Consider the following 15,229-nt stretch of genomic DNA (forward strand, 5'->3'; position numbering starts at 1 on the left):
GAGAGGTATTGTGGTGTAATAAAGACTATATCTGGTCTTTGCCCCCAGTGGTTCCTGGCACAGAGCTTTACAAACCCTTAGAATTTCCTGAGTGATAAAAAGTTTCCTTATTATGCTAATGGGGTGACTGTGGTGGGCCCCCAGATAGCTTCAGGATCATGCTGGTCACCAAAAAGACCCACCAGGTGACTAGAGGGTTGGCACTTTGGGAGGGGAGGGGGACTGGAGACTGGGTTCAACCATGTGACCAGTGATTTAATCAACCATACCCCTGTAAGGAAACTCCAGTAAAAACTCTGGACACAGGCTTAGAGGAGCTTCTTGACTGATGAAGGCACTGATGTGCGGGGAAGGTAGCACACCTTGATTCCACCGGGAGAAGGCATAGAAGCTCTGCCCGAGGGACCCTCACACCTTGCCCTATGTGTCTCTCCCATTGGTTGGTCTTGATTTTCTAATCAGATAATCAGATCCTTTATAATTAAAACTGTAATGAGAAGTACAACACTTTCTTGAGTTCTGAATTGTTCTGGTGAATTATCACACCTGAGGGAATTGTGGGAGTTTGTAGCCGGTTGGTGAAAGGCACAAGGGCCAGGAAACCCTACTTGCGGCTGTCACCTGAAGTGGAGGTGGCCATGAGGAGGGCTGAGGCTTTATCTTGTGGGATCTGCTGCCAGCTCAGGGACTTAGTGTCAGAATTGTAGTGAAGTGTGCTTGGGGTGGAAAGCGGGTATTGGGATGCAAAAGCCTGATCACTCAGGGCCTTTGAGGCCATCACAACAAGGCTGGATTTCATTCCAAATGCAACGCCAAGCCACCAAAAGATTATTATTATTGTTGTTATTGTTATTATTTTTGCTAGAGAGTGGTTTAATTTTCGATAACTTCTGTCTGGCTGCAGTGCAGAGAGGGGCACGTGTTGCAGGAGGAAGACCAGTTTATGAAGCGTTTGCAGTAGTGTAACCAAGAAATGGTGGTGGCTTGGACCAGAGGGGAGCACAGAGGAGAGGTGTGCAGATGCAAGATATTACCTAGAAAGTGGAACTTGAAGAGATTGGCTAAAAGAGAGCAGTGAGGGATGATGAGGGAAATGAAGGAATCGTGAATGACACCCAGATTTCTGGCAGGGAAAACTAGAAGTGGTCGAGGGGGAGACGGTAGAGTCACGACTTCGGTTTTGGGCACATTGGTTTGGAGAGGCCTAAGAGACGTCCAGGGAGAGACGTCCTGCAGGTAGCTGGGCTTGCAGCCTGCTATGGCAGTCTGTTTCTTTCTCCAGTCAGACCAACTTTCTACTCTGCGGGGACCCCCTCCAGCATGCCACTATCACTCCTCTCTCTCCACCTGTGCTCAAGTCTTTCCCCTACTTTTCCCTTTCAATTTTTTTTTAATGTTTATTTATTTTTGAGACAGAGAGAGACACAGCATGAACGGGGGAGGGGCAGAGAGAGAGGGAGACACAGAATCAGAAGCAGGCTCCAGGCTCTGGGCCATCAGCCCAGAGCCCGACACGGGGCTCGAACTCGCGGACCGCGAGATCGTGACCTGAGCTGAAGTCGGACACTTAACCGACTAAGCCACCCAGGCGCCCCTACTTTTCCCTTTCTTCCTTGCCTACGCAAATCCTTCTCACCTGTGAAGGTCTAACTCCATTTCTGCATTAGGTTTTATCCCAGTACCCTAGCCCGTATTCATATTTCGGCAGCCCTAAGACTCAGGATGAAGCTTTGGAGACAATTTAACTCCACACTGTCTTGTAAAAGTCCCCTTTTATCACACAAAAGGCTAGCCGGCTCTCTCAGACTGTCAGCTCCTTATGACAAGGGCCATTTCTTGTATATCTCTTGTATTCCTCAGAAGCACACAGGGGTTTATGCACCTTTAAATTAGAAAGGACTTAACTAGCAGATTTACACAAAAAGCCATAGAGGAGTCAACTGGAGAAGATGAAGATAATCAAATGTGTCTGTCTTCTAAGAGTTTTTAAAAGCAAGGCTAGAAATTTCCTCTGGCATATAAAAGTATAACAATTTTACCATTAATTAAAATTGTTGTTTCAGTGGTTCCTGTAGCCATTGTACCTTTGGAGCTTAATAAAGCATGTGAAATAGCATCCCTGAAACACTGCTGGGACAAGAGCTCTGATTGGCACTAGCAGGAACTATGACAGGATGATTGAAAGTCTGAACTTTGATAAACAAGGACAAGAGATGAGAAACAGCTCAATTATCTAATAAGGGGGAGGGGGCAGGGGAGGGAGCGCATGGAAGGTCCCGATGTGCCTGAGAGATCTAGTTTTATTTAGCATCTTCATTAATGACTGAGAGGCAAAGCATACACATTTTGTTGATAACGTTTTTTGGTCGTTACCAAATTAGGAGGTGCTGCAGACATCATTGAGGACAGGAAAATAACACAGATGGATCTAAAAAGAGGTTGGAAATACGAATAGAAATTATCACAATGAGATTTGATTTAGGAAAAATGCAAATGAAGGCAGCTGGGAGAGAAATCATCCAAAATGCAAAATAATCAGTGGGTAGGGAAACCTAGAAAGCAACAACGTGGAGTGTTTGGCAGGAGAGCAGTGGGAATAAAGAGTAAGGAATGACAACTCAGTGCTAGCTCAGCCCAAATGTTCGGTGGCAGGTCTGGGAAGAAATAGCTCATCAAGGTATTGAATCGCGACACAGTGTCCTTCGACACCTATACAGAATTTTCGAGACAATGCGGAGAAATAAACAAAAATCAGCTCAGACATTTGGGCCTCAGTTTCTTCAGCTGTTAGACAAAGGATTAGACTCAGCTTCTGAGCCCCTCCTCCCACTCCAACCTTCTGGTGGGTTCTAAGAGAGGAAGAGAGTGGTGGGGGAAAAAGGGCCCGGTTAAGGAGGTGCCTGGTCTGAGTGCCCTCTCCGAAGAACTTCCTTATGAAAAACAGGCAGAATGAAACACTTAGCTTGAAAATATGTTTCAGAATAGATTCTATATTGACAGGCCTGCATGTGGAATTCATCTTCAACAAGTGTAATTTCTTCCAATATAGATGTGGAGCCAAACGAATATATAAAATCTGATAGCTACATGTTTGCAAAAATACCCTCTACTTTACCAACTATTTCTTTGAATAAAAACTCTCTGGGTGCCTTTAAAGTATATATCTTTTTCTTTATAAAAATGTAATCACCTTGAAATGCTTAGGAAGACACCGCTGTACAGAGGGCGAGACTGCATGGGGAGTGGCTGCTCGATGTGGGGTTAGGGCAATGTGACAGGCAGGCTAGCCCTCTGGCTCGTACACGCATCTGTGGAATGACTCCCTTTTCTCAGGCCATCCCAGGCTATCACCTTTTCATTCCCTTGAGGTTCGTTTCACTCCTCTCCCCAGCTCTCACTGACCTAAATCCACAACAAGGAAGGAGGTGAGGCATCTTAGGGCAGGAGCCATTTTGACCTCTGCCTTACAAGGTACATTTTTACTGGTAGGAAATCCTACCAAGTAAGGACACTCAGAAGATGCAGTGCCTCCTGCGGCCACCTCAGAAGTTTCTTCTCTCTCTCTCCCTTCCCTCCCGCCTCCAGCCCGTCATCGTCATCGGTAGGAGTGCCTTGCCAATACGGATGGAGTTACAGAACGGTATGCATACGACAACAATGCTCTGATGATTCCATAAGTCACCAACATCACGAACAGAGAGGTTGCTCAAAGAAAACTGAGCTGTTTGCCCTTCCGTCATGGCTTCCACACATGTCCCGGAGGGCTGGCAGCGGTGGAGACCACGTGAGGTGGTATGCAAGCATCTTCCAAAAGCACGCGGAGAAACCTCACGGCATCTGGGTCAGGGCCACTTCTGCTACTCCCTGTTTACACTGGAAGGAAACCAACAACGTCTACCCAACTTGAAAGGAGGAAGGCGAACTTGTTTCGTGCAGCAGAAAGGCTGTATGTCTGAGGTGCAGACTCATGGTTAGGAAAGGTGGCAAATACTGAAACAGGATCTCTGCAGACAGAGTTAGAGCCTGCCCAGGGAACCACATAAAGGTAAGGATTCTTGAGCCTGCAGTAAGTGTTCTGATGTTTTATTCTCCCACCCAACTGCCACCAGGGGCTGTTGCTAACACCCTGAGCTGGCAGCGAGGTCACTGCTTCATATGCAGGTCCCTCTCCTTCTTATGCACATCCACACAGACCCAGCCTTGGGGACTGGTCTATGATCCTGAATCCACCACAACACCTCCAGGGTCTCATGACTATGGTCTGAGGCTTAATCATGTCACTAAAACATATGAGGCCATGTTGTTCCCCCTCCTAAAGTTCCAGAGTGCCTTGCCGTGGCATTTAGAACAGCATCCAACCTCCTTGCTATACCTGACGGAGCCCTGCACTGATGTGGCGTCCATCCCCCTCTCTATAATCTCTTCAGTAACCGTCTCCCACACCCACGTGGACCAGCCACACTGGCCACCTTTCTCTTCCTTGAATACATCATTCTTGTTCCCATCTTTGCTTTGGCTCCTCCTCCCATCTGGATCCCCCTTCCCCTACCAGTTGTCTCCCTCAGGTCTCAGCTCTAATGTCACCTCCTTAGCAAGGACTTCTCTCACCAACCTCTCCAAAGAAGCCACCGCCCTGGCACTCTGTCACATCGCTGTGTTTAAATTCTTCACCTTCTTCTCTCCCTTCTGAGTACCTTTCTTGACTCATTTGCTCACTTATTTGCTCTCTTTCCCCCTGAAATATATACTCTATGAGGACAAGGACCTGTCCGCCTGTCTGTCGTGTTCTCCAGTGCCTGGAAGAATGCTTAGTCCATCTATCTGCTGAATGAAAGGATAAACATATCCTTTGATCCTGGGAGAGGCACTGGAGTGTCGCAGCGAGAGCGGGACCTCTGGAGTCGAGCCTCTGCACTTAAAATTCCCCTTGTGTCATTTCAGTACGTGTGTCCTTGGACAGGTTATGTAAGCTCTTTTCTTTCCATTTCCCCACCTATCAAATGGAACAAATAACAAATAACAAATACCTTTTAGGGGTATTGTCAGAAGACCATATAAAGCACTTAGTGAAGTGACGGTATGTAGTAGCTCTAGATAATTGTTTTGTTTTATTGTTGCAGAGTTTAGACTTGCCAAAGTTTACGGCCCATGACCATGTGATTTATCTGACATATTTAGAGACAAAGTTTAGTCCATTTACAAATCACGCCAACTTCCACCTTCTGGTCCGACATGTAAAGAGCTTGGAAGTAGTCCGTCACTCCCCATCCTTGCAACAACAACAACAAAAATCCAAATGAACTGAAAATCAACAACTCGTCTTAGATGCATCAGAGAAATGAGGCCGCAGGGCACACTACTGCCCCCAAAACTAGAGATATAAACAGGCCATTACAGAGAATCACTGCCTCCCAGAGGCAGAAACTCAGGAGCAAAAGTCCGCAGCTGGTGCCAGGATGGGCAGGCACCTTTAAACCGTAATTGATGAACTGCTCAAGTCTTAGTGTGGACAAGCTTGAGAGTTAAAAACACGAAGGTCCAGGACTAGGGGGCCCCAACTTTCATAAATTTTACCTCCAGGAGCCCTATCAGGTTCTCACTGTGAACAGCTGGTTCTCCCAGCAGGTGGAGGAGAAAAGTAATCATTCTGAAATACACACAGTGCTCTCTGTTCTCTTTTCAAGACCCGTCCTCAAGAGAAACTATTTTACCAGATCCTAATCAACCGGGGTTTTACCAAAGCCTAACTGACCTGGGGAGGGGAAATACTCACCTCAGGCTCAGAGACTGAGAACTAGTCCCCTCATCTCTATGTCAATAGTGCTCCTGTATGATGACAGGACCTCAACTGAAAGAACTGAGCCTTAAGCCTCATTTAAGAAGAAATCTCTAGGAAAACCCAAAGACAATACAGGAGAGAAAAAAACAAGGATACCAGAGGAAACTTTAGCCCCTGACACCGTAGCTAGAGTGCATAGTAAGCACACAGCCCAATTCCTAGCCAGGTAAACATAAAACTTCACACTAAACCCCTATTTCCTCAGTTCATCTTACCCAGTACATCATCTCCAGCTTTCAACAAAAAGTTACAAAGTATGCTAAAAGGCAAAAAATCCCATCTAGAAAGAAAAAGCAAGCATCAGAATTAGATTCCACATATGGCAGAGATGTTGGAATATCAGACTGGAAATCTAAAACAACTATGGTTAACATGCTAAGAGCTTTAAAAGAAAAAGTGGACACCATGCAAGAACAGATGGGTAATATAAGCAGAGAGATGGAAACTCTAAGAAAGTATGAAAGAAAAATGCTGGAAGTCAGAAAAACTGTAACAAATGAAGAAAAATGCCTTTGATGGGCTCACCAATACTGGACATGGCTAAAGAAAGAATCAGTGATCTTGAAGATACATAAATAGCAACTTCCCAAGCTGAAATGCAAAAAGAAGAGATAGAATATCTAGGAACCATAGGACAATTATAACAGGTATAACAAATGTATAATTAGAATACCACAAGGGGAAGAAATAAAGAGAGAGAAAAGAAGGAACAAACAGCAGGAATATTTGAAGTAATAATAGCTGAAAATTTTTCTAAAATTAGTGACAGTCACCAAACCATAGATCCAGGAATCTCAGATAACACTAAGCAGGATGAATAGCAATATTTTATATATATATATATATATATATATAGGCATATCATATTCAGACTGCAGAGAATCAAAAGCAAAGAGAAAATAATGAAAGAAGCCAGAGGGAAAAATATCTTCCCTATAGAGGTATTTATTACCTCTATTTATTAAGATTTATTAAGATTGATTTATTTATTATTTATTAAGATTTATTAAGATTGATTTATTTATTTAGATTTATTAAGATTTATTAAGATTTATTTATTTATTAAGATTGATTTATTAAGATTGATTTATTAAGATTGATTTATTAAGATTTATTTATTTATTAAGATTTATTTATTTATTTATTAAGATTTATTTATTTATTTAAGATTTATTTATTAAGATTTATTTATTAAGATTTATTTATTAAGATTTATTATTTATTAAGATGTATCTTAAAAAACATGAAAGCAAGAAGAAAGTGAAGTAAATTATTTAATGTGTTGAAAGAAAACCCTGGAAACCTAGAATTCCATATCCAACAAAGTTATTCACCAAAAGTGAGGGAGAAATAAAGACTTTCTCAGACAAACAAAAACTGAGAGAATTTGTCATTCGTAGAACTGCCTTGCAAGAAATGATAGAAGAATTTTTTTAGAGAAGGAAAATGGCATAGGTTAGAAACCCAGATCTACATAAAGAAAGAAGAGCATTACAGAGTGAAAAAATGAAAGTAAAACAAAACTTCAATTTTTCTTATTAATCAATCTGACAGATAACAGTTGGTTCAAAATAATAGTAGCAACAATGTATTTGTTGATTAGAGCTCATGGATAAGTGAAATGAATGACAGCAATGTCATCAGGGATAGGAAGGAAGAATTGGAAATGCTCTGTTATAAGGTTGCTGCGAAGTGCCATAATGTTATTTGAAAGTGGATTTGGATTAGTTCTAAATGTGTATTACACACTCTAAAGCAACCATTACACAACTGTAAAAAGAAGTATAGTTAATATGCTAAAAGGGGAGAGGAAAAGAAAATCATGTAAAATGTGCAGTTAAAACTAGGGAAGACAAGGGGCGCCTGGGTGGCGCAGTCGGTTAAGCGTCCGACTTCGGCTCAGGTCATGATCTCGCGGTCCGTGAGTTCGAGCCCCGCGTCGGGCTCTGGGCTGATGGCTCAGAGCCTGGAGCCTGTTTCCGATTCTGTGTCTCCCTCTCTCTCTGACCCTCCCCCGTTCATGCTCTGTCTCTCTCTGTCCCAAAAATAAAATAAAAAAAAAAAAAAAAAAAAAAAAACTAGGGAAGACAAAAAAGGTACAAAGAACAAGGGTAATGAGTAGCAAACAGAAACAGGGTAGATGTTACTCCAACTATATCAGTAATCGCTTTAAATGTGAATAGTTTAAATATACCAATTAAAAACCAAGATGTCACAGTGGATACAAAAACAAGAGCCAACTAGAAGCTGTTCATAGATCACACTGTTGAACATCACACAAGAAACCCAGAGTTGAGCCTAAAGCATCCCTGGCCTGAGGGTCAGGAGACAGGTTTCCCTCTGGTCCACCCACTAACTTGCTATGTGACCTTTCACAAGTCACTGACATTCTCTGGGCCTCTCTATACTACTCTTGACCCTTTATTGCAAAATAAGAGGAGTTAGACTAACTCCCTTCCAGCTCAAAACCCAATGCCTCTTTACTAGGATCTGATGAGTAATCATGGGCAGAGAGGAGGCTGCAACATCTAACAGGTGCTATTTGGCTAAGCTCATGAAAGACCCAGTTGCACCCAGAAGCGGTGTGTGCATGAATGTGAAAGCACAAATCCAAAGCCCTGGCTAGTGCTTGTGAAAGCTGAACTCTTGGGTACCATTGGATGGTAGAAATATCTCACCTGGGTCCATATTTAACTAGCAGAAAATTATAAGGAATTTGCAACCCATATTTAGGTTGACTGCCATCCTACTGATATGGAAGGAGAATGGGCCAGAGAGGAGCTCAGGGAGTGTCTGCTGAATGAAAGGGACAGAGGATTATCATAGCTCCTTGTCTATCATTCCTGCCCTGTCTTCATCTTTCAGACTAAAACAACTTCCCACTATCACCCCTGCCCCATGTGCATACATCTTCTACAGAAGAAAAAGAACAGGAAGTTTCAAATGTTTAAGCCCCAATTTTTTTTTTAATTTTTTTTTCAACGTTTTTTATTTATTTTTGGGACAGAGAGAGACAGAGCATGAACGGGGGAGGGGCAGAGAGAGAGGGAGACACAGAATCGGAAACAGGCTCCAGGCTCTGAGCCATCAGCCCAGAGCCTGACGCGGGGCTCGAACTCACGGACCGCGAGATCATGACCTGGCTGAAGTCGGACGCTCAACCGACTGCGCCACCCAGGCGCCCCTAAGCCCCAATTTTAAGAAGATTGTTCTTGAAGATCTCGCTTGCAGCTTCTAGCAAAAGCCCTGCTCATTGTCTTCAAATACAGATAACCATGGCATGACTCGTCCGTTATGGCCAAAGGCATGACCATTCTGATGGAGTAAAGCACAGGAGAACCTTTGAAATTATCTTCAAAAACCCATGAGGACATCAAAGGGAAGCTAAATCAATGACTCTGCATTAAATCAGGGTTGCAGGTCTGTACCCTACATGGACAGATCATAGCACATTTTTACTTTCCTAGGTTCTTCTCTCCCCAGGGTTAAGTGGTCTGGATTGACTGTACTCTTTCCCACTGACACAGTTTTGCACTGTATGGAAGCTGGCCCTATGCTGACCTTACAGATACCTTTTACCTAGGTCTATGATGTTGTCATAAACCCCAGACCCATGAAGTACTGACATTTCCACCAGGAAATTGTAGGAATTCTAATATTCCACTAGATGGAAAGCTATACGAAGACAAGGCTTGGGACTGTGTTTGCTAACATTATACCCACTGTGCCTAGCTCAGTGCCTGGCATAGAGTAAGTACTCAATAAATATTTGTTAAATGAATGGGGGGGGGAGGGAATCCACCACAATGTGAGCCTGAAAGAAGTAGGCACAGTTCAAATTTGATTGTTTCCAAAAATACTTCTTGAAAGTATTAATTCATTTCTCATTTCTTTAACAAACTCTCAGAGTGCCTTCTATGTGCCAGGCACCATAACACAGAAATGAATGAATGAATGAGACAGTATGCCAATTCTCATAAAGAAGAGAGAGAACAATATTCACTGAATGCAACTGTAAGTTGGGCATTTTTTATTCATTATTTCATCCTTCCAACAAACTGTGAAGTAAACATTATTTATTTCCCCCCTCTTTCACAGACAAAGGAAGAGGGAATTGCACAAAAACCCACATGTAGCAAATAGCAGTGCCAAGAATTTATTCCAGGACCTGGGTACTTCCTCTAGAATGTGTTTTCTCCCCAAAGTCAAGTTAAAATCACAGTGTGATGTTCTGTTATGTGATGCTATGCTGAGGAAACTCAGGTCATCATCAAAAATTGAGTTGTAAGTAAATAGTTTCATTGGGAAAAGGGAAATAAGAATTTTATGTTCTCAATGTCAGGTTGTTTAGGTTGGAAAAAAATTTTAATAATGGAGGTGCTTTGTAACTACATGAGTGTGTAATTGAAGGTTAGAAATAATAAACTGCTCAAACAAAACAAATGAAAATTACAGAGTTAAGTCCTAAATAGCATCTAAGGCCCAAGTCAATGAGTTTCTAAATTATCATTATCATAACTCATTGTTATGATAAACAAAGCACAACATTAAACTAAGATGGTTGAAGTCAAAACAAAGTGTGGTGTAGTTCACATTGCCGATGATGAACAAAAGAACATGAAAACAAGAATTTGCCAACTGCTCTTCTGTGCACAATAGCTTTTTCTCCAGGACCTGGTAGTAATTCCCGACTGCTTGAATTATAACCAAGAGATATCCATAATATGAATTGTGTTCCCTAAGGTCTATTGTGTTATATCCTATGTGCTTTATGAAGGCTCAAACTGTGGGAGGGAAATAGGGAAATGAACCCTTAGACATGTGAGCAACTTGGAGAAATGCTCAGGGTCAGGTTGTCTTGTAGGGATGGGAGGCCCACTGCGGAGATAGCCACGTGACTTGCATGTTTGAGGGTTGCCTGTTTCCCTGAACCCTAAAGCCATTTTGCAAATCGCCATTTCTTCCCAATGGGTGAAAATACATGGAGCCTGGAATCATCTGCATTCATATATTGGCAGAAACTTTGAAAGCACGTTGTTCCCATCCACCCTACCTGGATCAGATGAGAAGCTGGGAAAACAAAAATTCATAATCAACTCAAAATCCAGCAGCTCAGAAAGTGCCGAAGGTGGTGGGGAATGTTCTACAACTGGAATAGTCCTAAAGGATATGGCCCAATCCTAATGCAGTGATGACTCTCTTACATTTTTATACTTCCCTGCAATTTTTAATGATTTCATAACAACTATGGGAGTGAAGTCATATTCTTATTTTTATAGATGAAGAAACTGAAGATGAGTAAGTGATTACCAGCAACCATCAGAGTAGGGCTAAAATCCTGTCTTCCGGCACCATATTTAATAGACCTCTACCACAAAATGATAGGGTATGTTTTCTAGGAGCAATGAATGGCTTTCGAGTCAGATCTGCATTTGCATCCAGGGCATATATATATCCAGGATATACCGCTTTCAGCCATGTAATTTGGCAAGTTCTTTAACCTCATTAAGCTTTAGTTCCTCATCTGTAAAATGGGGACACATAGGACACCTAGCTCATGGGGTTACTATGAGGGTCAAACGCAATATGCAGATAGCATGCTCAGCACAGAACTTGGCCATGGGTAGAGCCGGACAAATGTTGAGGGTTTCGGGGCATGCGTTTTGGGTGGAGGAATCTCGTTCCTCCTCTGTGGTTTAGTATTCCTAGGGGCACAAAGCCCCTAGGGAACATTTTACCATATCTAAAGCTACAAGGAGATAGAAATTTGGGACAGAAGGGGAATGCTTAGGGACCTGATTACTGAGCCTGGAATGGAAGTGAAGGAATGATCAGTCCACAGGGAGCAGGTCTGTGCCTCCACCCACAGTGCCATCTGCGCTGGGTCCCTAAGGCAGAGAGGACCCTCCATTCCCCACCTGGAAAGCCATGGAGTTGGCAACAGCCAGAAATATCCTCAGAGGCAGCTTGGCTTTGTAGGACCTGTGGCTCCACAAGCGATGGGCACCAGCTGTCACACCCAGAGCAGATAGGAGGAAGCAGAAGTACGCTGTAAGACACAAGCAGGGAAAATGTCAGTAAATGTCACCAAGCTTCTACACAAGCTTTTTTCCCCTATGCTTTTTTCTCTTCTGCATAGACCCATGGGAAATGGTGTTAGAACAATCTGCAATGTGAAGGAAGAATCGATAACTTGGGGAAATGCAGACTTTTTACTGACTTGTAGCTTTTCAGTACCAGGCAGAAGTGGTGAAAACTTTCCTCAGGAAACTTTGACCTTTGAACATTAATTTTTCTCTATCAAACAAATCTTTTATTTGCTAATGTTTCTTGCCAGTCTTGATGCAAAGTCTTAATCACGTTAGTGTGTATTTGTAACTCAGTCTTACATGCTCATTCTCTGTAGAGCTAAGATTGATGTTTATGTTGCCTCTTGACTGGCACCTGTGCTAGGAAGTGTGTTATATGAAGACCATATTTCTAAATGGCAGTGCCATTATCATGGCTTCATAGGCCTTTGTTTGAAGGAAATCAGGCCAGATCTAAAAGCAGTGAAGTCTGGCTCAGGACCAGTGAGAATGAGAATAAAAATGACAGTAGGGACAACTGAGATTTGCCTTCTAGAGATCCCCACTTACACCATCCTTATGACCCGGGATGGCAAAGATGGCCAGGTGGGGAATTTTTTTAAAGCCAGCCTACAGTGGAGCTTATTATCTGCCACACACTTAAATATATTATCTTTAATCCTCATGACATGTTGTAGTGTCTCATTTTACAGTTGAGGAACCAGATCTCTGAGAGTTAAATCCTGCCTATATACCCAAGTCAGCCTTGTTCCAAAGCCTCTGCCAAGAGACCCCATGCTGCCTGACCAGTGGTGGGGGTGGATTACTTTTTATACCAAGACCTGGGAGAGTTTATAAAAGCCTGTGTAGGGGCGTCTGGGTGGCTTAGTCACGCGACCAACTCTTGATCTCTGCTCGGGTCATGATCTCTTGGTTTGTGAGATCAAGCCCTGCTTTGGGCTCTGTGCTGACAGTGCAGAGCCTGCTTGAGATTCTCTCTCTCTCTGCCCGTCCCTCCCTCCCTCCCTCTCTCTCTCTCAAAATAAATAAACTTTAAAAAAACTGTTAAAAAAAAGTGTGGTATAAAGGGGACACAGGGACCCCCTCCCAATAAATTATTATTCCTGAGATTATTACAACTACTTTAGTGCTTTTAAAGCAATATGCCCACACAATGCTAAATGTCTTACTTGGATTATCTTATTAAAAACACATCAAACAATCCTATAGGGCTTATATTATTATTAATCCCATTTTACAGATGAGAAAACCAAGGCTTAAAGAAGTTAACTAATTTCCCAGTGTCACAAAGCTAGGAGGTGTCTTTGCTAAGAGTCAATTTCTAGTCTGTCTGAACCAAGAACCAAGTTCCTGACCCCACACTCCCCTATCCCTCTGGGAGACATCAAGTAAGTTTCATCTTTACTTCTTTACACCCCACTGCCATCCTTAATACTGGATTCTAGTCTAAATTTAAAAGTGAGCTTCTTCCTTACTTGAGGGGAGAACTCTAAACCTAGCTATAAAGTAGGCAGGATCAGGCATATTATCCCACACAATTGCTTCTAGCACTTAGCACATACAAGGCCCTCCATAAAGATGTGGCAAAGAACAAGTGATTGGCTGTCAGAACATCCCTGATCAACTGTGAATGGTACCAGGACAAGACGAGTTTTTAGGGAGACTATTATAGCACTTGTCTAGAAGAATTACTAGGGTAACTTCAGTGTCAATATATGTATTCAAAAGTAGAACCATATTACATCTCCCAAAGGTCAAGTCTGATCTTGACCTCAATCCATATTTATATGGGTCTGAAAACAAGACTTACCCTTGGCACTAAGATTAATGAGTCTCTGAATGCATGTGCTTTTCATAAACTTGACAAATCATTCCTTACTTGAAAGGTTAAAAACAAAAAATGACAATCTGCCCATAAATCACAAAAAATAACAGTATATAAAAAGTTGTGGCCTCTTTTGTTATTATAATTTAATCTTGGTCATGAGTCTATGAAACGGACAGCTATTTTCCATGTCATCCCTGGCCTTCATGTCTCTACCAATAATTTTTTCCCAACTGTCAAGTAGTTAGGGAGTAAGAAATCTATAACGGAAAAATTCAATGTGACTCTATTTTGCCAGTGGACTAAGACACTGGACAATGAAAAACATTGGCCAAAAAAAGAATCCATTCAACGCATGGTTCCTAGACAAGGCCTTATCACAGACAATGCTTCCCAGTATGGGATCTCCACTATTTCAGGGATCACTTACATGGTTGATCTGAGCTGGGCAGTAGTGGCTATTGGTTTTTCATGGTCCTTCCTCTGGCAACAAGAATGTGGCCATGTAACCCAGGCCTGGCCTAGCATATGACTCCATCTTCCTGGCCCTGGAATAAACAGTTGACCCAAACTTTCTCTCTCTTCTGGCTCAAAGACTAAAGGTCACATATCAAGGCATGATTACAATAGTAGAGAATGAGGCCAAGTAAGTGAGACAAGAAGATTATGGAGATGCCAATAAGAGCTGAGAGGAGAGCTGCCTGCCCTGGGCCACTGGTTGCAGCCCCCAGAGCTCTACAGTTCTCTTGATGCTGTGAGCCTCCCTGGTATTTCTCATAGTTATGTGAGGCGACAAATTCCCTTTTCTTGTTGCTAGTTTGCTCTGGATTTCTTTTTTTTTTTTTTAATGTTTATTTATTATTTTGAGAGAGAGAGAGACAGACAGACAGAGCATGAGCAGGGGAGGGGCAGAGAGAGAGGGAGACACAGGATCTGAAGCAGGCTCCAGGCTCCGATCTGTCACCACAGAGTCTGACACAGGGCTCGAACCCATGGACCCCAAGATCATGACCTGAGCAGAAGTCAGACGCTTAACTGACTGAGCCACCCAAGTGTCCCTGGATTTCTGATACTAAAATTCTGCAGAACCTCTGGGGAAGAAAGCAACCTCTGGCCATAGCCCAAATGAAGACAAACTACAAAAACCCTTACCTGAATAGGAGACTGTTATATTGACAGGGCTCAGTTTTCCTATTTTGATAGGGCTAATTTAAGAGGTTTTTAACCTCTTTTCTATGATCTTTGTGGAGATTGATATCCAAACTAGTTTTCAGATGGATGCTGCCTAGTTGGCTCTGAAAGAGTCAACTACTCAGAAACAGAATTGATAACTTTGGGGGGAAAAGGAGTAACAAGCAGGGTCAATAATTTTATCAAGTAGCTCACACCTCACAGAGAAAGGAACTAGATCAACAGAATTCAGAATCACAGTATTACAGAATAGTAAGTAGCAAACACCTATATTGGTCTGGATGC

General features: G+C 42.5%; 1 protein-coding gene across 1 annotated transcript in view; it reads right to left on the reverse strand.

The window, feature by feature from the left end:
* Positions 1 to 15,229, reverse strand: part of SCD5 (stearoyl-CoA desaturase 5) — a 154,230-nt gene that overhangs the window by 49,229 nt on the left and 89,772 nt on the right. The window contains exon 2 of the mRNA XM_049630781.1: positions 11,758 to 11,888. Within this exon, the coding sequence (XP_049486738.1) occupies positions 11,758 to 11,888 (131 nt within the window). The remainder of the gene's footprint in view (positions 1 to 11,757; positions 11,889 to 15,229) is intronic.

Source organism: Panthera uncia, chromosome B1, assembly GCF_023721935.1.
Source record: "Panthera uncia isolate 11264 chromosome B1, Puncia_PCG_1.0, whole genome shotgun sequence".
In the NCBI taxonomy this organism is placed as follows: domain Eukaryota; kingdom Metazoa; phylum Chordata; class Mammalia; order Carnivora; family Felidae; genus Panthera; species Panthera uncia.